This window comes from Barbus barbus, assembly GCF_936440315.1.
Source record: "Barbus barbus genome assembly, chromosome: 15".
Lineage (NCBI taxonomy): Eukaryota > Metazoa > Chordata > Actinopteri > Cypriniformes > Cyprinidae > Barbus > Barbus barbus.
In genome coordinates, this window is record NC_136743.1 from 6,949,969 (window position 1) to 6,973,060 (window position 23,092).

Sequence of the window (23,092 nt, forward strand, 5' to 3'; positions counted from 1 at the left end):
ATGTTTAAAAAGGAAAAGGCACACATCTTCTACTCTGGCATTATATACATTAAATTCTTTTGGCAGCTACCGGTACTTATAAAAACGATTATTGCAGTATACTGCAGTATTGTGATGATAGATAGTAGTTGTATGTTGTTTCAGCAACATTTCTCATATTAATTAGGTTAACTTGACGTGTTAAAATAGCAAACTAAAACTGAAATGAAAATAAAAATAAAAAATAAAAACGGAAAATGTAAAAATGAAAACCTATTAAAATATTAATAAAATTTGTAATATTATCTCAGTGCTACTAAAATAACACTGTTGTGTACCATGATTTAAAAAAAATGTCAAGAAACCAACTTAGGTATTTACAGTTTCACATTCAACCTTTTCCTTGTCTCTTAAAACAGCACTGAAGTCATCTTTCCAAGCAGCTCTTTACACATCAATACGTCAATACTTCAGCCTTCATCGCCTGAGGGGCTCTGCTTGAACTAATAATGAACATTACAAGGAAACGCAAACATAGCATTTCACATTGTCATCATGCCTGTTGCTTCTATACCATATTTCCATTCATAAAGGAAACGCCAGAGCAAACTATTTCATTTAGCTAGAATCAGATTTTACAAAGGCAGTGTCACTTTTATCAATTGCAATTGCCATGAAACACTGTTTCAGGTAGAAACCAAGTCACTAAGCAAAAGTGGCAAAAAAAAGTATTAAAATAAAATAAAAAATAAAAAAGGAAACTTGACTGAGGAGTCAGTGCTCAAGGGAATGTGATTCTTTTCTCTTCTGCCTTTCGCTGATGCTTAAAGAAAATAAAGTTTTAGAGGTCAGCTTTAATAAGGAGTCAACAGAATACTGCTTTTTAAAATACATTATTTTGGTTCATTTGAATATGCCTTCAGCTATAGTACTCTACGCTCTGGTAAAAGATTTTTACAATATTGTAATACATTCTACAGATTTCCCCTCAACATTAGCACAGAAAATGCATAAAGTCTGGGCCTATTGGCATGAGCTGAGACATGTACGGGGCAAACTGTTTGGGCTGAACTTAAAAGCCTTGACCAGTTGTAAAGATGGTCATGTCTCCAAAACGTCTAGTAAACTGTAAATTTTTTTTGCTTTTTACAGTGAAGAGCTTGGGTAATTTTTCAGAATGGGGAAGCAAACATTTTTTTTTTGAGTGGGATTATGTTTTGTATCAACCTGACATATTTTCACCAAGGTATGAAGAGTATAGCTCAGGTTTCCTTTTGAGGAATTTCCGTAGAATCTTGTGTAATGCACAAGTACTCCAAGGAATGCCGGTTTCCGTAACCACAGGTATGAAGTGGGCTGTACAAACACATGCTTCAGGATATTCTGATGAGCAGTTACAGGAAATGACAACATAAATCATTGCAAATGAACTTTTTTTATTCAGGCACTTTTGCAGTTTTACAAAGAACGGTTTATTGTTATATTTGAAACATGTCCAATACTTCTTATGCTTTGGACTCAATTACAGCTACAGTTTCATTCCACTGAAATGAAATGGTCCGAAACTGCATTTTTAGGAGTTTCTACTGCAACAAAAATACCAGGTTATACTTATGAATGAGTTGAAAACCAACTCAGAGCTTGGATCAACTTTGTCCATACAATCCTACAAAACACCACATCTAACCAAGACAAACAATATAAAGCTGGGTTTGAAAATTTGTCTGATATTATTTAAAAAAAAATAGGACAAATCAACATTATGTATATGAAAACATAAATAAGTATATACAGACACACTTATGTTTTTGTCATTGCAGGCAGAAATGCAGGAGACGCAGTGCTTTGGGTAAACTAGCTGCCAGCATCCTGCCTGACACGTTCAGATGAATTGCACAAAATTATTCTGACAGGTAAATGTCTGCTTCCAGTACTGACAAGTACTAGAGCAGAGACTGCAGTTATCTTGCTGCTAAACATGAAAACAGTTCCAGGTTAATTTGAACAAGCACAACCATACACGCAAACACAAGAATTTCCTGCAGTCCTACTCAAAAATTCAGATGCTATCTACAGCTATGAGATTGTTTACAAAGCACAACGTAAAATAACACAGATAACATTAAATGAGTAGAATGTATTTACATTGCCATATATTACGAACACTAATACATTCAAGTGCATGATTGGGGCTCTGATAATTTTTTTTAAAAAAGATCAGAAAGGCACGTCCTGGTTGACACACTAAAGATAAGGAGACGCTCAAATACAGATATGATATACTGGGGAAAAAATTGTTTCACAGCTATACGGTTCATGAAGAACCTATAAGAACCTGACGTGACAATTCATTGACCAAAATCAGAGCGGTCCATCACTGAGGTATGTGGTTTCCAGCCTTAGGTTTTCCAGCTTAGAATGCAAAAACCTCCTCATGAAAACCTCACACAGCATGTCTGATGTAGTTTTTAAGTGCTTTCTGTTACTTAATAAGAATAATATGATGTTAAATGAGTAAATGGCACATTAAAATCACCCCAAGAATGAACCAAAAACAAGTTTCTGTCTGCAGACTTTACAAATGTTGTCAAAATGAAAGAATAATGCTACAAAATAACAAAGAAATAGTTAAAGGCATAAACAAATGCACATTTAACAATAAAAATGAAAACTAAAAAAATCAGAAAAGAAAAAAGTATTACAAGAAATGTGCATTTGTGGTGCTTTTTTTTTTATCAATACAGGACATCACTGCATCTATGTGATTACTCCATTAGATCCGACTCATTCTCTGAATGTATGTCAGTTATGAGTAAGGGTATGTTTTACATACTTCCTTGTTACAGAAAAAAGTCAGTTGACTGCTGTCTTACAGATAATAACAGCTATGGCATGATGATGAAATCAACTGTAGCAGTTAAACATGGTGCTACATCTACAGTGCATGTAAGTGTATATGTTAAGAAAAATAGCCGTTGTCACGATGCAAAGTTGTTTTTGATATGGATGTAACAGTCAACAGCTCCATGTTTGGTACAGTCTGTATGTGCAGTTGCAGATGCTTTCAGGGTTTGTGTTGTTTTTCGCTGAAACGTTGTATGGTAACACAGCCATGGTAGGAGATGGGACGAGGCATAGCAGCTGTGCATGTGATGATGCCGGAGGCCGGGTCATAGCACACAATGTTGTCAGAGGCTTCGCCGTTTTCTCCCCGTCCACCCAGGATGTGGATCTTTCCATTACAAACGGACATACCGCAACTCTCCTAAACACACACAGACAATAATAGAATCAGTATATGGGACTAAATGACAAGAATTTTGAGGTTTTCACTAGGCTTCAGGTACCTGTCTGCTGAAGGTGTGGCCCACATGCATCCACTGGTCCTGTGAAGGATCGTAGCAGTAGATGGACTTGTTGAGGCCACCGCATACGTAGATGAGGTGATTGAGAGAAACAGAAGAGATATTGGGTTTGGTGAAGGGAATAGATGCCTTCAGCTGCCAGCTGTTTGACTCTGGGTCATAACACTGGACCTGAAACACAATGGAGAAAGGTTGTTTTATAATCTTGAAAAGTCTTAAAATTAGAAACTATTTCATACTTGTTAATTATTTTAGTATTATTTATATACTATTATTGTAAGATTCTGAATCAGTGTTTATATACATGCATATCATTTTAATTTTAGTCTTTTTGTATGTACTTATGTCATTTTATCCTATTCTGTCAATAGTTTTTCTTTTGTATTATGTACTGTATTAGTTAACAATAACAGCATTGGGTCTTACTTTTCAGCTTATGAACTTCATTTATTTATTTTTGTCACTGACAGTATTTAGATGAGAAAAAAAAAAATCTGTGAAGTACTTTATATAAGAGATTTTGTCAATGAATCAAATTAATGTATATAAATTGCAATATATATTTATATATACATTTTTTTCACAACCATCATAACCTCCTATGTGCATAAATTAAACACAAACATTCCTGAATACAATATAATCTCTTTGTAAATTCCTCATAGTCATCAGAACAATATCCTATTTAATGAGATGAAAACAGAGAACAGGCACTGTGGGCGAAAACCATAGACAAGTAGTAAATCTACTATTTGCACTCTTCAGTGCAAACAATCTTTCTCTGTGCTGGCTGTATAGGTTTAAGAAAGACTGACACGCACTGACAGAGTAAAGAAATATTGTCAAAGAGACACCATTTGGAAACTCTCAGATGACAGATGCAGCACTTATTTGGAGGAACATGCAACATTTTGTATAAGAGAGCTTTGTATTAAACTATATCAGATCCTTCCCTTTCATGTTTTTCTCTTTCTCTTTCTTTCTGTTCCAGATGGCAAGTAAAGAATGCTGTAATATGAGCACTGGAAAATCAATGAGAGAAACCCATGTGAGATGTTACCCGAGATGGCAGCAGTGCCTGAGGACAATAAGCTCAGAATGCAGGCCTACTTGTCCATTAGGTTATAGACCACCTGCAAAAAACACACATTCACTACACATCTGCCGTTAACAGCCCTTCTGTTCAAAGAGATGCCCATATTTTAGGGGTTACATGAGGAACGTTACAGGTGAGTTCAGCAAGACCCCTCTCATGCATTAATGTTCAAAAGTCTAGGGACAATAAGATTTTCTTCTTTTCTATTTATCAAAGAAATTACAGTTTTACAAATGTATTAAGCAGCACAACTGTTTTCAACATTGATAATAATAAATGTTTCTTGAGTATCAAATCAGAATATTAGAATGATTTCTGAAGGATCATGATACACTAGGAATAAACTGAATTCACTGGAATAAATTACATTTATTCAAATCAATTTAAAAAGAAAAAAATGATTTCAGATGTCAATAATACTTAAAAATATTAATGTTTTTACTGTATTAATGCAATCTTGAGACTATTTTTTAAAATATAAAATCTTACTAACATTTTTGAACGGTAGTGTATATGAGAAAAAAAGTGACATTAACATTAAAATTAGTCAAATATAAGACACAAAAATGATGACAAACCCTAGTGAGCTGCCTCGCTGGCTGTTTAGATAGCAGCTATCTTCTAAAAAAGCATTGTAACAAAAAACTCGTGACAAATTATCCATATGAAACCAGTCAAAAATGTCTCCCATCCTGAGTGATCAGGCTGGTCTGTTAGCTGGTTTTGGTGCATGTTTCAGCTAGTCAGGCTGGGAGAACAGCTTTACCAGCAAACCAGTTCAGCCTAATTAAAGTATGGCGTTCACTAGGATTGAGAGAAGAGCCGGTGTGACAGGTTGGTTAAACTCTCTGCTGATCTGGTTATGGTCTATTTGCTCTATAAAGGCATCATGTCAAACAGGAAAATTAGATGACAGTATCATTAAGACAGAACGTGCGGTTATTCCATGTAACAGATGGGCAGGTTTTAATGCGAGTACTTTTTCTAGCAGAGACAAAATAAAAAGTTTTTATTTGATAAAAGGCCTCACCTACACAAAAATCAAGATTTTCCTTTTCAAGACGACAAGTCAAAAGCACTATTGCAGGAAGGGTCTGCCAGCAATGAAAAATCACCAGGCATAAGTTGCACTATCAGTGTTTTATATAAAGAACAAAGACCAAGTTATGGGTTTCATAGATGAGACCCATTTCTAATATACTGCGGGTGTGTTTAGCACTCACACACTCACCTTATTGGAGCAGCTGTTTTCATCGGGTTCTCCTCCAATGACGAAAAGCTTTCCCGCACAGCTGGTGACTGCCGGGCAGGAGACGGCTTCTTTCATGGGGGCCACATCAGTCCAGCGGTTGGAGAATGAGTCGTACACCTCCACGTTATTGAGACAAGACTGCCCATCATAACCTCCAACTGCATACACCTGCAGGATACATACACAGATGTGTTTACCTAACTATCTAAATGAACACATGTAGATAATCCAACCCTGAAAGAAAAGTACATTTTAAGTGAGTAATAATATTTTAAGCTTTTTTTTTTTTTTTTTTACATTTTGAAAACGGTAATTTTGTAAATGGTGCTTGATCTGTGCACCTTTCTTTCCTGATTCAGACAAGATGGCTTTTCACTAGAGAGAACAATATTATGAATCGAGTTCTTGTATTTTAGCCAGAAGCAACAGTTTGAAGTTAAAAACATCTTAATGATGGATTTTTTTATTACAAACATGCAGCTCTTTGCTTCACAAGACATTAATAGAAGGACTGAAGTCTTTGGTGAGCAAGTGAATTGGTGAGCAAGTGATGTAATGCTACATTTCTCCAAATCTGTTCTAATGAAGAAAAACTCATCTACATCTCGGATGGCCTGAGGGTGGGTAACTTTTCAGGCAAATGTTCATACTTGGGTGAACTATTCCTTTTTAATGTTTACTTAATCAATCTGCAAATTATTCTATTACTAGAAAAACAATAAACAGTGACAGAGATCCAACATAAGCATCACTTTTCCCTGGCTTTGGTGTTTCTCTGTAGCTGTTTAAAGACAAGCACTTGTCGTATCCTCTCCACAAACAGCTTTATCCTCAAACTGACACAGCAGAGGAAGTGTGGAGGGCCACGATAACAACATAATGACACTGACCCATATTAAAGCAGTTCAACAGGAAACCTTTTCAACAGAGTGGAGAAACAGATCGCAGTTGCCTATAAGGCCTAAGATCGTGTGTAACGTAAACACACATACAGACTGATGACCTCTGACCTAAGAGGCTAAACTTCTCTTATTCACACTCTCTGATGATTTAAACCCTGTTCCACCCTGTCTTCACTGATTAAAATGGCATTCATTCCACTGAAATCCATAACCTTATATTTATTCATTAAAAGTAAAGTAATTGTATCTGTATCAAAACATCACATGTGCTGCTTCTTCCATGATAAATATACACTCACTGGCCACTTTATTAGGTACACCTTGCTAATACCAGGTTGGACCCCCTTTTGCCTTCAGAACTGCCTTAATTCTTCGTGGCATAGATTCCAACAAGGTGTTGGAAACATTCCTCAGAGATTTTGGTCCATATTAACATGATAGCATCACGCAGTTGCTGCAGATTTGTCGGCTGCATGTCGGCTTTCATGTTCAAGAAACCAGTCTGAGTTGATTTGAGCTTTGTGAGATGGTGCATTATCCTGCTGGAAGAAGCCATCAGAAGATGGGTACAGTGTAGTCAAAAAGGGATGGACATGGTCAGCAACAATACTGTCTCGTTTAAGGCTGTGGCGTTTAAACGATGCTCAATTGGTACTAAGGGGCCCAAAGTGTGCCAAGAAAATATCCCCCACACCATTACACCACCACCACCAGCCTGAATCATTGAGACAAGGCAGGATGGATCCATGCTTTAATGTTCTTTACGTCAAATTCTAACCCTACCATCTAAATGTCGCAGCAGAAATCGAGACTCATCAGACCAGGCAACGTTTTTCCAATCTTCTATTGTCCGATTTTGGTGAGCCTGTGCGAATTGTAGCCTCCGTTTCCTGTTCTTAGATGACAGGAGCGGCACCCGGTGTGGTCTTCTGCTGCTTGCCCATCTGCTTCAGGGTTCGACGTGTTGTGCGTTCAGAGATGGTATTCTGCATATGCTCCATCTGACTAGTAAGCCAATTCTCAAATAACTGCTATGATGACTTTTGTTCTACCCACTTAAAAGATAGAAGTACTTGCGCTGTCCAATCTATACAGACTGTGTCTGTTCCCCGAATAGCGAGGTCAAAATATAAATTTAATGCAGGATCTAGAAAAAATCTGATCGTGATTAAACCAGAAAAATAAATGAACAAAAACAATTTTTAAAGCTTGGGCTCCTAAACATCAGATCACTCGCACCCAGAGTAGTTATTGTAAATGAAATGATCACAGATAATAATTTTGATGTATTCTGCCTGACTGAAACCTGTCTTAAACCAAATGAATATATTGGTCTAAATGAGTCTACTCCACCAAGCTACTGTTATAAACATGAGCCCCGTCAGACTGGTCGTGGCGGCGGTGTGGCAACAATATATAGTGATATTCTCAATGTTACTCAGAAAACAGGAAACAGGAGGTTCAACTCATTTGAATAACTTCTGCTTAATGTTACACTATGGCTACTGTGTATAGACCGCCAGGGCCATATACAGATTTCCTAAAAGAATTTGCAGATTTCCTCTCAGATCTATTGGTTAATGTTGATAAAGTGCTAATTGTCTGAGATTTTAACATTCACGTTGATAATACAAATGTGTTAGGACTTGTGTTTACTGACCTAATAAATTCTTTTGGAGTCAAGCAAAACGTCACCGGGCCCACTCATCGTTTTAATCATACGCTAGATTTAATTATATCGCATGGAATTGATCTTACCGATATAGATATCGTACCTCAAAGTGATGATGTTACTGATCATTTCCTTGTATTGTGCATGCTGCGTATTACTGATATTAATTATTTGGCTCCGCGTTATCGTCCGGGCAGAACTATTGTTCCAGCCACCAAAGACAGATTGACAAATAACCTGCCTGATTTATCTCAACTGCTCTGTGTACCCATAAATACACATGAACTAGACGAAATGACTAGCAACATCGGCACGATCTTCTCTAACACATTAGAAGCTGTTGGCCCCCTCAAATTGAAAAAGGTTAGAGAAAAACGTACTGCGCCATGGTACAACAGTTATACCCATTACAGAAGCTTCAGTCTGGATCCAACCCTTAAATGATCTCAGATGACGAACACCTGAGAAAAGATGATGGCAACCCCTCAGAGGACCTCAGAGGATGCCAACGCTCAGACAAGATACAGAATTACCAAATTTTTCATAAGTTAGATATATTAAGGTTCTGCAATATATAAATATATTGTGGAAATTTAATTTCCTGTAGAGCTGCTTTGCTACAATTTGTATCGTAAAAAGCGCTATACAAATAAACTTGAACTTGAATACATCGGTTGTAAAGAGTGGTTATTTGAGTTACTGTTGCCTTTTTATCATCTCTAACTGCCCAGTCTGCCCATTCTCCTCTGACATCAACAAGGCATTTTCGTCCACACAACTGCCGCTCACTGGATATTTTCTCTTTTTCAGACCATTCTCTGTAAACCCTAGGGATGGTTGTGCGTGAAAATCCCAGTAGATCAGCAGTTTTTGAAATACTCAGACCAGCCCGTCTGGCACCAACAACCATTCCATGTTAAAAGTCACTTAAACAAGATAAGAGAATGAAGTAGATGGAATTAAATTATGTAAGATATGCTATCAAACATGATTTCCTGCCATCTACCAGTACATATACATTCATCATTCTCTTATCTTGCTTGAACTGTTTTTCAGTAAAACACAAGTGGTTCTTCTGAAATGTCAAAGGAAGAGACTCATTTTTCAAAGGGTCACCACCTGAACTTAGTTATTACAGGGCGAGTCCAAGATGGCTGCCTGATCAGACGTGTTTGTGCGAGCTCTTGCACCAACTGTGTTTAGACAGAGCAAAAATAATTTTAGTTAATTGTGTGCTGTGTGTGTTTTGTTACACCTTTAACTTGAAGTTTTCCCCTGTATTGCATTCCCATGGGGTGTAAAAGTGGTCCTTTTAATTACTCTTCTGTTGATGCTAATGTGGCTAACGTTAGTAATAACGTGTGCTCACCAGCCAGCGGTGGCTATGATTTCGTTGCTTCTTGAGCGAGCGAGGAAGATATGTTCACTTTAGCTGAAGAGGAGGTACCAAGATCACCCAGAGTAAATCGCCAGTCACAAAGAAAAGAGCAAGTGATTTCACTCGAGCTAACATCTCATCACAGCTATTAGGGATAACACAGCTGACCAATAGTCGCTCAGATGGAATAAAAAAAAAGATCTCGGGCATGTCAGCTGAATTGAAGGCCATTGTTGAGAAGGTAACTAGTCTTGAGCGGCGATGTTGTTTTTCACAATGAAACAGGAATGTCCGATCTGCCCCAAACTTCACATGTTTGACAAGACTCCTGACCTGAAGAGATCTAAATGCCCATATTGAGTTATAGTCATAGCGCCACTTGCTGGCAACAGGAAGTGGCATGTTTTACGCTGTAACTCCTCCTCCTAGAGATTTACTGATATCAACATTAGATTTGGTCAGTCTAATCTAAAGGCCTTTGCAATGTTAAATTGTGAAGATCTTGAGTTTTCATTAAAGTGCATGTCCATGGTGGCGTGACAAAGTTCAATGTTTCGCCATGGGAATAGAAGTTGTTGTAACTCATCCATAAAATGTCCAATCTGCCCCAAACTTGAAAGCTTGAGAAAACAGGGCTAAATGCAATTCTATCTACAATTCTCAATTTTGTCAATTTTTAATCATTTGCATGAACCTAAATTGAATCTAGCTGATTTGGATACTTTCAGTAAGCATCTTGGTAATGTTAATTCTATTAATCATGATTAAACAATTGTATGATGTGACTCACCAATTACTGTTGATGACATTAAGGAAGCAATTTAAAAAAAAATTCTAGACAAGTTCATCAGGCAATTAAAACTATTCAGTTGTTTTCTAATGCTTCAGTTTTGTACCTTAATATCAAACAATTTAAGATATTAGTCTTGAAAAACTCCTTTAACGGTATTCCCGTTAAAGAAGCTGTTAGTTATTTAGGCATTGTCATTTCAAAAAGTGAACACGATAAGAGTTTCCCTAAATTTTAATTCTGCCTTTGAAAAGATGAAATGTAAATTGAATCTTTGGTTATTAAGGGACCTGTCCCTTAGAGGTAGTTCTTCTGTCAAAAGCAGAAGGAATGTCTAGACCAGGGCTGTCCAAACTCTGTCCTGGAGGGCCGGTGTCCTGCAGAGTTTAGCTCCAACTTGCCTCAACACACCTGCATGGAAGTTTCTAGTATGCCTAGTAAGAGCTTGATTAGCTGCTTCAGGGTTGGAGCTAAACTCTGCAGGACACCGGCCCTCCAGGACAGAGTTTGGACAGCTCTGGTCTAGACCTATATTGGTTCAACTATATATTTAGACAATAAAACTGTTAAAACTATTGATCAGATTTTAGTTCATATTTTTTAATGGAAGAATTGTGTTCACTACATTCGTAATCCTGTTAATATGAATTCCCTTAAAATAGTGGACTTGACTTTCTAGATTTATCTACTTTAAATAACACTCTCAAAGTTAAAAGTAATTTTTTTACTTATGTGTGAATATAAGATTGAGAACTTGCCAGGGAAATCTGCCTTTCATGCTCAAGCTTTGTTAGCTTGGAAACTGATCTACCTGCACAATTTTCGTCCGCAGCATTATTTTATTTGGAACAACCGTTGTATTTCATATAAACACAAGTTTCTTTTTTTTAAAAGCTGGTTTGATAAGGATATTGGTTTAGGCCGTCATTTAATTTGTTTAGCACTCAAGGGTATCTAATGAAATATGATGAGTTTCTTACTTGAATTTTCCTGTGACTCCCAAGGAATTTTCTATTGTCTGATACAATGGGTGTTTGATTCGTTGCCCTGGCTTCATTATGTCTGGTGTACTGTTTTGCTTTTGTCGTTTAAAGCATAAAAAAAACTAAAACTTATGGTGGCTCAGTAGTGCACAACACAGGAGAAACGAGCCACAACATTTTATTGTGCTGTGGAGATTTCGTTGTGTTGTGGACTACTGGGCCACTGTTAGTAATGCATTTGGCATGCAAACATGGCCATAAACAACATACACACAAACAATGCAGCATCATTTGCTCACCCTCATGTCAATTGAAGAAAACGTCATACAGGTTGAGAACAACATGAGGGCGTAAATGTTAACAAAACTTATTTTTGGGTGAACTGTTTCCTTTAAAATGGAAACTCATTTCAATCCTCCTTCTAAAGAGCTACAAACATCCTGAAAAGTAAGCAAATGTGTCTGTAAACAACTATAGAGGAGGATGGGCACTGGGTGGGCACACACACACAAACTGTTTTCCAAGAAAAAAAAAGTCTCAAGAGAGCATTTTGTGTATGTCTCTCTCTCGCTCTCGTTATGTGTATGAACAGAAAACACGTATTACATCCAAGCAGGCAGCCCATTACACCCCCTGCATGTGTAATAAAATGCATGTTTAAAACATTCACAAACTCTCAAAATAAAACACCAAAAGACTATCATAAAACATGAAAAAGACAAACAATTCACAGGAAGTGAAGCATGATTCTCCATAAGTCAAACACAACAACACAATATCTGGGGCAGCTAATTTCTACAAAACTATCAGTTAAATGGCAACAGCACAATCTGATTACAGATGTAAACATTTGATCATAACAACAATCCTAAACACGCACTTAAACCCTGTTTACCAAAATGAGGTATTTTTTGCACTTATATGTAATGGTAAGTTTTGTGTTGTAAAAACTTAAAGCTTATTTCTCTTACTCCACTGCCGAAGTGTTTTATCGTGTTTGATGCATAAACCACAAAATAATTTATTGCATGCTTAAAAAAAGAAAAAAAGAAAAAAAAAAGCCAATTGGGAAAGAAGAAAATATTTCGCCAGAGTTTAAAGAATAGCAAATGTTAAGTGTATCAATCTGCAATATTTGAAGATATTTATGGAGAAGAGAACAGAAAATTTGAGTAATTTCAATACAGGGTTAATTATTATAATGATAAACAAAGGAACAAACAGGGGTGGGGATGCCTAAATAAAGCCAAAATCATATTTCTCCATCAACAGCCATTCAAAAATAGCCATGTATTTGAACCAATTAAAATGTTTTTTCCTAAGCAACAATTAAAATACAAATATTTACTTGCATTAGATGTTTTAGTGCAACACAAAAGGTACAAATCCTGCATAATTTTCTCCATGCAGTCACAATGCACTAAAGGAAGTGTGCTTTTGATTTAGGAAATGGGACACTGGGACTGGAAACACACACACACCACTCCCTCTCACCTTCCCCAGAAGGACGGTCATCTTGTGTCTCCATCGGCCCTTATTAAGAGAGGCCACTCTGATCCAGATGTTGAGCTGAGAGTTATACATCCAGACGTTACTGCTGTTGATGCGTCCACCTGCAAATAACAACCACAACATTAACAACAGCATAAGCAAGCTGTGCGTGTGTGTATCAACCTAACCATATTTTAGGGACAAATTTGTTCCCAAAAAAAGAGCTGGCAAACCTTCCCTTTAGAGACACTTGAGAATATCTTCATTTGTAGAAAGAATATAAAAATAAAAAGTCAAAAATGCTAAGGTTTTCTGTGAGGGTGAGCTTAGCGTATTGAAAATAAAATTAATTTTAAATATTCTATATAAGCAATTTAAATGAAAATTTTAAAAGTTGCTTTGGCAACTAATTGAAATAAGTTTTAAATACTAAAATGACTAAACCTAAAACGATTTAAAAAGATAACTAAATATATACACACAAAATAATACAAATATTAATAAATACTATAATATTACATACAAAATGCTAAAAGAACACTGGCGTGTGTGTTATTGAACACATTTACACAAGTCTAACATTTTACAAAACTCTTTGCATATAATCCCTTTACAATGAAGACAAAAGTATTTTGGGACTTTCTGCGTGTCAAACATGAGTTGATAATTTTCTGATCTAATATGATGATGTATTACTCTGCCAGGACATCTTGTACTTAATAGTGCATCCACTAAAATCACCTTGAGACCAAACATTGCAGAATTGGCTCAAAAATGTCAGTTCTGAGCATCATTTAGTTTACCAATGATATTCATAAATTTTTAACACTGTCAAGATACTTTTTCTGTCCACTGCATAGCTTCTTTGTTAACCACTAGCAGCTTGTTTGTGGTCAAATATTTCAACTTTGCAAACCCAGAAACAGGTTATTAATTCTCAGTTTCAGACAACACCTTGTCTGTAATTACACAAACCACAGTGCTTTACCTGTGTTCTTGTTAAATAGAAAAGCTCCCTCTGATCTGAACGTCCTTTCTTGTTGTCATCTGTGTTTATCTAAACCCGCTGAAGGCTGTTCTATTCTTTGTCACTTCAAATCTTGGCCAAATGGCTGGTTATCATCCAAACAGCAGGTCTGAGACAAGCTCTGACAGTCCTTCTCTCCCACACACACGCTCAACACCTGGGAGCAGGCCGTTCCACTTTAATTCTGTTTACAGACTTAGATAATGAAGGTCTGAGAAGTGCTCAAATAGCATATGAGGCCCTTTTTCTTTCTCACTGCTGTCAAAGTCCCTTCAAGGTAGGTCAGTGCACTAGATGGCCATCTTGGTAATGCCGTTATTCAGCTATTTTTAGTGCAGGAAACACTGGTATCATAAATTTAGCGTCTTTAGCTCATATATAATGCACATGAGTGCTGAAGTAAACAAACTCAAAATAACTTTGACTGAAATTTGACTGAAAGGCTGGGGAAAATGAAAAAAGGGAAGCTTAAAGATGGAAAAAGAGGAGGTAGAAAAGAATTGAAGAACATTTTTGAGGAAGTACAAGCGGCACAACAAGAACTACAGTGCTCATAAACTCCATTAGCGGATTAGCGGAGCAACTGTCTGGTAAACAAAGACAGATTCAAAATCTCTAATTAAAGAGGATGTGCTTGCTTTGTTCTCTAATGCTGAGTAAACATAATAAAGACTGTCTCCAGTCCTTTTGGTTGGCTCTTCTGTCATAAATATCCCTTGACAAAGACCATCAAGCCTTTGTTACATTCATTCAGACTGAAGACCAGACAAACCAGCATTTAAGATGGAGTCTGTGTCCAGCTGACCCTTTACATGTTGTCACTAAGTAGGCACTTTCAGTACCGGATGCAAAACTTGCAGGTGAACAGTAAAGCTAGTCATTAACAGAAACATTGCTGAAGGGATGCAGCCTCAAATCTATTTTGGACAGTCCTGAATGAGGCATCATAATCATTTGGACTATTTTTAATGATAAAATGTCTTGGCAATATTATATTATAGCCCAAAATATAATTTCTCTCAAACTTCATAACATTTCTAACAAAACCATTTCAAAAACCAGTGATAAATTGTGGCCTAGGGCAATATAGTCAATAAGGAAGCCTCATATAAAATAAATTAAAAACATTTTTATTCCTTTCCTCTTTAATCTGACATTTTTAGTTCATTGTTTATTTTTCTACCAGGCCCTATGGCCTGATGACATATATTAAAAATCCTGAAAAATGAGTGTAATTTGAGTTATTTAGCTTGTAAATAAAAAGTTCCTTTGCTCTATGACATTGAAAATGTCATGTTGTTGGTCAGGTTTGGATGGAATGATTGATGTTTTTTCTAAAAGTGGGAAGGCAAATGGAAACACTGCACGTGTCGTTTTCCTGCTGACTCAGATCCACTGCCTCAGGGAGGAACTGCCAACCAATTATGTCTTCCGTCATATTTCAACACTGAAATTAACTAACTTAACTTGCTCTTGTCCCAGCAAATGAAGAAATGATGATCAAAGTAATAGCACATGTCTAAACGGATGTAGGCAGTGATGTTGCAATGAACAGCATTAAATTCAGACATTTCTCTTTTTCAGTTCATCATTTCATTGCAAACATGTAGAACTTTCTATCTTCTGTGTAACACAAATGAAGATGTTGCGAAAAATATCTCAGTTGCTTTTGTCCATACAATGAAAGTCAATGGAGTAGAAGAAAGAAAGTCATACAGGTTTGATCAACATGCAGGTAAGTGAATAACAACAACTTTCATTTTGGGGCTCTGCGAAATGCAGACACAGGGTTCCTAGTAAAGATTATATGGCATGCAATATATGTTAATAATTTGTGAGCTGTCCAAAATAAGTACTTGTGTGTATTTTAAGTTACTTTACTTGTACATGCTTAGATTTAATTTCTATGATCAGAAAGCAACAAATTCTGCATGATTCTATTAAATAAAACATGTAGATGAGTGCATGAAATAGTGATCTTAAATTTATGAAGTATGTATGGAATCACTTGATCTGGCAAGCTGTGCACTTACACTCTACAGCGGAGATTTTTGTCCAAGAGTAATGTTTATCAAAGACAGCTGAACCACCAGCCAGCAGGATATAACTTGACAGAAGAGAGGGACAGATTTAGTAAGAGGCCTCTGAATTTGATGCTGGAGGCTGGCCAACGGCACGTGCATGTGAGACCAGCAGTAAGAAGTGTGTTTACGAGTGTGTTAGAGACAGAGAGAAGGGCAAACCTGACACATGAGAACATAAGTGTGAAAACACAGCCCTATTTCATGGAAATCAGACACACAATTCACAATCCATACGTCATGTTTTTAAAGAGCTGAACAATGGCACTAGGAGGAGAAGAATAAGAATTACACAATTCAGAATTCCACATTATGGCATCCAGCTTGGTTAAACAAAAACACACGTGAGCTGAAAGAATTTAGGTCAAGTTTAAATGCATAAAACGTCAAAGATACAGAAACTCCTCAATATATAGCCTTTATATATAGCCAGTGACCTTGGATGACGTGATGCAATAACTTTACCAACATCTGCAGCCAAAAACTGCAGATCATTCCTGGAACTATTCTGAAACCCTTGGTGCAAATCCTCCCCCAAGATGCCGCTTGCCCATGCCAGTTAGAGTTTAAAATGTCCCAAGCAATAGAACGCTGGAGTTTGCCAGTGAGAACAGCCCTTGACACACTGGCTGGCCACAGAGGCAGCTGTTATTTCCGATTTTCCTCAAATCATAAACGGCTGTTCCAGAAATGTCCTCACAAACAAGGAATTTGCTAAAAGCCCTTAACCCACCACAGAAAACCCTGGACTAATTTGTCCAACCCATCCAAACAACAACAGAATTTGTTAAATGAAGCTCAACTGAACAATGAATTTAAAAGTAGATGCTTACATTTTCTAATGAAAATTTGAGTGGTGCTTGCTAGAAATGTTTGGCTACTGGCACAATTTTTAAGAGCTCATTCCCAAGTATCTATGATATTCTGATCCCCATACATGGTTTGGGTCCTGTCTTCAAATGTTTTAAGGTAAAATTAAACAAAAAAGTTCAAACTGCAAAAATTGCAGTTCAAACTGCACATATGAAATTTTTATTAGATGTCATTTATGTTCCAGGCAGACATTAAAACACCTCCCTAATGTGTAAATCTGGGTGAATCTACTTTTATAGGAAGTTCCACATGCCTGTGCCAACAACACGGCTCAAAATTGTGTGTGTGTGTGTGTGTGTTCAGGTTCCACACAGCTAGTCACTTTCTGATCAGTCACTGTGACCAAGAACAGGACACACCAGCACCAAAAGTAAAGCGCATTTCACCATGTCCTAACCACACTTTATCAATTTCCAGTCATTTTTCTGTCTGTAGTTAAAACAAAAATACAGCATTATGTAACAAAATCATAAAGGGTGTTTCATATAGAGCTACGATGAGGGCTTTGGACCAAAGAAGTTTCACTGTGGGTGGGGCTACTCAAAAACAGAAAACAAAATCATTTGTCACATAGAAATAAGAGGGTCTAACCTGACACAATGATATCATTGCGGAGGGCGCACACTGCATACTCAGACTTTGTGTACTCGGGGTGTTTAGCAAGAGATGTCCACTCTCCCGTCACGGGGTCGTAGCATTCTGTGTACGGCAGATTGAAACCTCCCATTCGCTCACAGCCTCCCACCACCACAATGACCTCAGAGAAACCAGTAGACCTGCAGAGAGGGAAAAAACAACAATATCAGAGAAGCATGGGGCGGGCTTTGAAGTGGTTACATCTTCAGAAAGAGATTAAGCTTCATTCTTGCTAAGGTACAATGAGCTTCCGCTATGATTCATTGGAGAATGAATCCGCTTCCTAAACACAGTCACAAGTAAGAGACCCACATAACATAAATGAGTTTTTTATATTTCTAGGCATTTAAAAGTGCATGCATTTAACCAAAACCTTCAAACCTACAACACTATGTGATAAAGTTCACATTGAGTGTCTGCAGAGCTTGTTTATATGTGTGCAGCACAGAGAAATCTGAAGTCCTGTACAGTGAAGTGTGCTTTTCTAGTTTGAGTTAGGGCTGTATGTGCGCAGTTTTAATCACTAAATCATTTTGAAATATTATTTTCAATAAAGTCACAGTGGTTATATGGCTGTCTCTCTGCCAGCAGAGCGGAATGTCTGAAAGCAAGCTCATACATTTTCAACCCCCAATACAATATACTGACTCCAAACACAGATAACACCTCCAGAACACAGATACTGCTTCTAAATACAGATATAGACCCCATATTAGGATACTAACTCTAAAAACAGAAACTCCATATCAAGATACTGCCCCAAAGTACTTATTAAACCTCCCCACATCTGACTCTTATAAAAATACTACCCTAAAAATACTTCCACCAAAAATAGTTTCCCTAAATAAATACTGCATCCAGAACAAGACATGCTGTCATTAAACAAAGACATGTCTTCTAATTCTGAGCCTTCTTTTGAATGGATACTTTCTATAAACAGAAGTGCTTAATGATATCAGGCGAGTGAGAGTGTATAAATGGACTATATTTGTTATGAAGAAAACGTGAGTGGTGCATGCCCGTGCAAAAGTCACCGCAACAATGCCAGGATGTTATGTGGTTGCTAAAGTGTTTTGAGTGGTTGTTTGGGTGGTAGGTGATATTCTGGTCTCAAGATATGGCATCCCTCCTGCAATGCAAGTTTTTTTTTTTAGCAAAAAAATGGAGATGAATTATGCGCTTAATTTACTAAGGTTTAAGCCCAAATTATACCTTTTCTTGTTAACAAATGGCGATGTCTCATTCTCAAAAGTTCAACACAGTTAATTGAAAACCTGTTTTCAGTTTGTCCAGTTTCACTTTCTCTGTGAACTGCATATCATTTTAGTCCCTCACAGGAAGCAATAGTATATATTTATTTAATGCCATTTCAGCATCTTAGCTTTTTCATGGCAAAAACAATAAAACAAATACAAGTGTCCCTCACAGGAAGAAGAAACTATTTGTTTTTTAAGAGCAAATCAATTTATCGACCAATTTCCGGTCACAAATGTTTGCGTACCTGCGGGGTCTGGTTCGTGGCGACATCATCTCATTGCCAAGTACGTGATAGCGACGTGCTTCGTGCAGCAGCTGGTAACATTCTGGAGCATTCTGGATCAGTTTATCGCCTTCCACCTGCAAAATATGATCACATTCTTAATGCTTGATCTTAATCTGGCTCCCTTATATCTGCCTTCCTGTAGAGTCCAGCTATCTTGTATAAATAATCTTGTTGCATTACAACAATAAGGAAAGAGTTTTGACTTGGCAAACATCAACACTCCTGCCGATAGTTTTCAAGCGAACTCCAAGATTTTGATTAACTGGTTCAAATGTGTTTGAATATCATTGGAGAGAAATGCTGCACTCTATTTGTACTCGGAAGTCGGAAATTTCGAGATCACTGTGTATAGGAACTTTTCCAACTCGGAGGAACCGGAACAACTTTAGAATCCAAGATTGCTGCTCAGTGCATCAAAAGAAGTGAAACAGTAGTTATATACTGTTAAATAACATTTCTGTTTGTCTCAGCAAACTTAGTGGTGCACACAGTACTATCCATGATACTTCTGCATTCTCTTTGTAAAATATTGCTTTTTAGTGTTTTTTTTATTTACTGGTATTGAAGTTGGTTCTCCAACTTGGGTACTGGAACGTGGTCAACTCGGATGTGACGTCATTCTTAGCTCCGACATCCAACTTCCAAGGTAAATGGAATGCAGCTACACTCTACAACTAGCCAAATCTCAAGGCCTTGCTTTATCTGGTTGTGTAACTTTAGGACCAAGCCATACCAAAGGTAGAGTTCATTTTCACTTGAGGACACTTTAAGAAACAAACCAAGGCTGATTTTATGATTCTTTGATCTCTATAGAGTGCTGCAGGGATGATGTTTCTTGTGTTCATTTGTGAAGATTACCATGACGAACCAGACGTGTATAAACTTTTACATCAACTTTTGTAAGTCATAAACTTTTGTTGGTCACAGAACTTATTTTCTGCAATAATCCAACAGCCAATGGAAAAACATATCCCCCTTTCAAGGAACAAGGGTGATGCTAATATTTGGTTTGGCCTACAAAAATATGTCATCTCTGCAGCACTTTAAGTAAACATCTCAGCAGTGCATTTCTGGATACGCTGAACTAATAAAGAGTTTCTCCACCTGCTCAAATGAATTTGAATGTACCACTCACCGTCTGTACAAAATAGTTTGGGTGCAGAAGAGGCAGTCGGACATGTTGTAGTAGATCTTTCAGCATGGGTCTGCGGTACTCTACGCCATGGTAGACCCAACGCATCACCGCCTCGAACACCACCTCCTCCCTGCCAATGGACAGCTCATCGCTGGCCAAGTATTCCTGCAGCTCATCCTTGTGAAGGTCTAGAAACTCCTCATGCTGAGCAACTTCTGGAAAATTCAGCAAGGCAAAAACACGGCAGCGACTGGCCAGCTGTTTGAGAGAGTGGGCGTCTGCAAAACGCTGGATCCCGAGGCAGTTGCAGGGGTCCAGCTGCTCTTCCAGGAATTTTGCACAAGCATCCCGCAGTGTGGTGATCTGGAAGAGGTTGGAGGTCTCGAAGAGGAACTGGACATTTTGGGTGGTGATGGAGGCACGACCGGTGTAGACATACTGCAGGAACATGTCCATAGCGTCAGCCTGGATGCCGTTGATCTCCACAAGCATCTCATGGCTCTCTCTGTGGTCGTTGCAGAACATGGCACGGAAGTAACTGCTGCAGGCCGACAGCACGGCACGGTGACATGGGAATTCACGACCCTGGACGCTTATGATCACATCCGTGAAGAGGCGGCTTTCGCGGAACTCGTTGAAGACCTGAAGGATGCTCTCAGAATGAGAAGAACCGGAAGAGAAGTTGTACACGTCGCTCAGGGTCTTAGACTCCATCTCAAAGACTTTGCGCTTGATTGCCGGCGATTCCAGCACACCACCAGAGTTCTCATGATTCAGACGGCGACCCAGAATGAGCACCATGATTGTATCTGATGAGAGCCCTTCACCAATAAACAATCACTATCAGTGGTTGCAGGAAAACGATTGGTGACCATCAACACCTGTAGAAGAACAGCATTTACAATAAACAAACACTGCATTAGTGGTACTTCTTGAGATTAGCATTACTATCTATGCTGCAACACGCCAGTCTGTAATTTTCAGGTAAACCCAAAGACCCGTTTAAGATGTGAAGGAAATATTGACCTTTTGGCATTTCATAAAAAATGTGGCCAGGCTCACACTCTCAAGGAGGCATTTTGACCCAAACGTGGAGGCTAAAGGTCAAGTTCATGCTCAAGAGCATCTCGATAGTAACAAGTCTTTTGCAAATCTAGCATAATTAAGAACCCCATGCCTAGGTGAAATATATTTTTATGAAAAACTGAAAACCATCTATTTTGATTTGTTACCAAAAGCAAATCATTAAATAATATACATCAATGTACAATTATTATTCATTATATTAAGAAAAATGTAAACTTAAGTGTTATTTAAATTGTATTATGAGTGCTATACCAAGGGTCAATTAAAAAAGCAAAAAAATAAATAAACATTTTAGGATGAAAAGCAAATGATTGCACAATCATCACAGAAAAGAAAGGCACTGGGTTCATAAATATCTGAGAAGGTTACTAGAGCACACTGAAATACGTCAAGACATGTGACCGGTAAAAAAATAAAACAATTCCTCAAGGCAATAATGCACTGATATAAAAAGGAACACTGATTCTTTGTGGCTGAGAGATAAAGTGAGTGAGTGAGCGAGAAAGAGGGAGAGTTTGTGCAATCTTTTTTTATGTCACTCAGGTTTGTTTAGTTGTGGAACCAGAAATAAAAGAACATGGACGGTTGCTCAATATTTCCTCCACAGCTGAAACGGTTTGACAACAAAACATGCCCCATGCAGACTGAAATGATGACATCATATAAACGAGATTAATTATGTGATTGTTCTACTCCATAAAAGGCTTTAAACCACAGAGAAAATATCCCTAAGTGTTTAGAGAGACCATCTTTCTAAATAGCCTGCTGAAAAATCCAGCTTAAAATGACAATAGGTTTTCAGCTGGTCTAAAAAGGTCATTAGTTGTTTATGGCTGGGTAAAAGCTAGTTTAGACATTATGTTTCAATAACCATCCCAGATGTTTTGTTGCTGGTCCAAGGTGGTCTACTATAGTCCACCAGAGATTTAAAGCAGTTGCAGTTTCTGAATAAACATTCAAGCCAAGTTAGAGCTCATTAAATGATCTCAATACCACATCTAGAGTAACATTTTTTTATATATATATATATATATACCCCATGTATATATGCAAATATGTATATGTGCATTATATATAGATATTATTTAGATATAAGCACGTATTTTGATATATACATTTAGACATACAAAAAGCGTATCGCAATCATTGAAATTGCTCAGACAAAAGTTCAGCATTATTTTTCTCACCTTATCCACAAGAGACCGACGTTCTGCCAAACATCAAATTTAATTGCAAGGGTTAAAGATCCTTAAAAACAAATGCGAAGAAATAAATCCGTTTCTAAGAAAAAAAAAAAGAGATCCATAAGCGTGCGTACTTGTGTTGTCACTGTTAAGTTTTCTTTGTTATCCTTCTCATAGTAGCTCTCTGCCTGTTGTGGCACAAAGATTGCATACACAGGCTTTGAACTTGTTATGTCAGCTGTTCAAGGGAAATGTGTTCTTGGGAAATGTAGTTCTGTCTTGGTTTCATCAGTCCTTCAAACCAGTAAAAAAGAACATCACATCCCAGAATTCAGTGCGGGAGAATTTCCATGTGGATGGCCGTTGTTTGCAAACAAAACCCGATTATGAACGAAGACAGTTTGTGTACCTTTTCAACGGTCCCAAAGCCAATAGTGTTACTTGAAGTTATTAGTTATGTTATTTTGCTAATAAACAACAAAGAATTTAGATTAGAATGTATTCCTACTTTTCAATAAAATGGTGCATACATAAAGTATTATTTGTGAATGATAAAATGTAAATTAATTACAGTATAAAATAGTAAAAAACTATTTTATTTAGTATAATATTATAATTT

General features: G+C 37.4%; 1 protein-coding gene across 1 annotated transcript; it reads right to left on the reverse strand.

Annotated features, from left to right (window-relative positions):
• Nucleotides 1-1,395: 1,395 nt before the first annotated feature.
• Nucleotides 1,396-22,771, reverse strand: LOC306881729 (kelch-like protein 24a). The gene is made up of 8 exons (XM_079435967.1): nt 22,477-22,771; nt 20,204-21,084; nt 19,027-19,142; nt 17,481-17,665; nt 12,912-13,030; nt 5,672-5,860; nt 3,327-3,515; nt 1,396-3,244 (listed from the first exon to the last, which is right to left on the reverse strand). Exons 2-8 carry the CDS (start codon nt 21,002-21,004, stop codon nt 3,044-3,046), a joined length of 1,800 nt encoding a protein of 599 aa, XP_079292093.1. The 5' UTR covers nt 21,005-21,084; nt 22,477-22,771; the 3' UTR covers nt 1,396-3,043.
• Nucleotides 22,772-23,092: the final 321 nt, after the last annotated feature.

Bases quoted from the DNA above. Each gene is read 5' to 3' on its own strand.
- LOC306881729 (XM_079435967.1), bottom strand. From the start codon at position 21,004: ATGGTGCTCATTCTGGGTCGCCGTCTGAATCATGAGAACTCTGGTGGT. The intron at 5,861-12,911 runs GTGAGAGGGAGT...TGTATCCTGCAG, and splicing joins TGACCGTCCTTCTGGGGAAG to GTGTATGCAGTTGGAGGTTA. The intron at 3,516-5,671 runs GTGAGTGTGTGA...ATTGTGTTTCAG, and splicing joins AAAACAGCTGCTCCAATAAG to GTCCAGTGTTATGACCCAGA.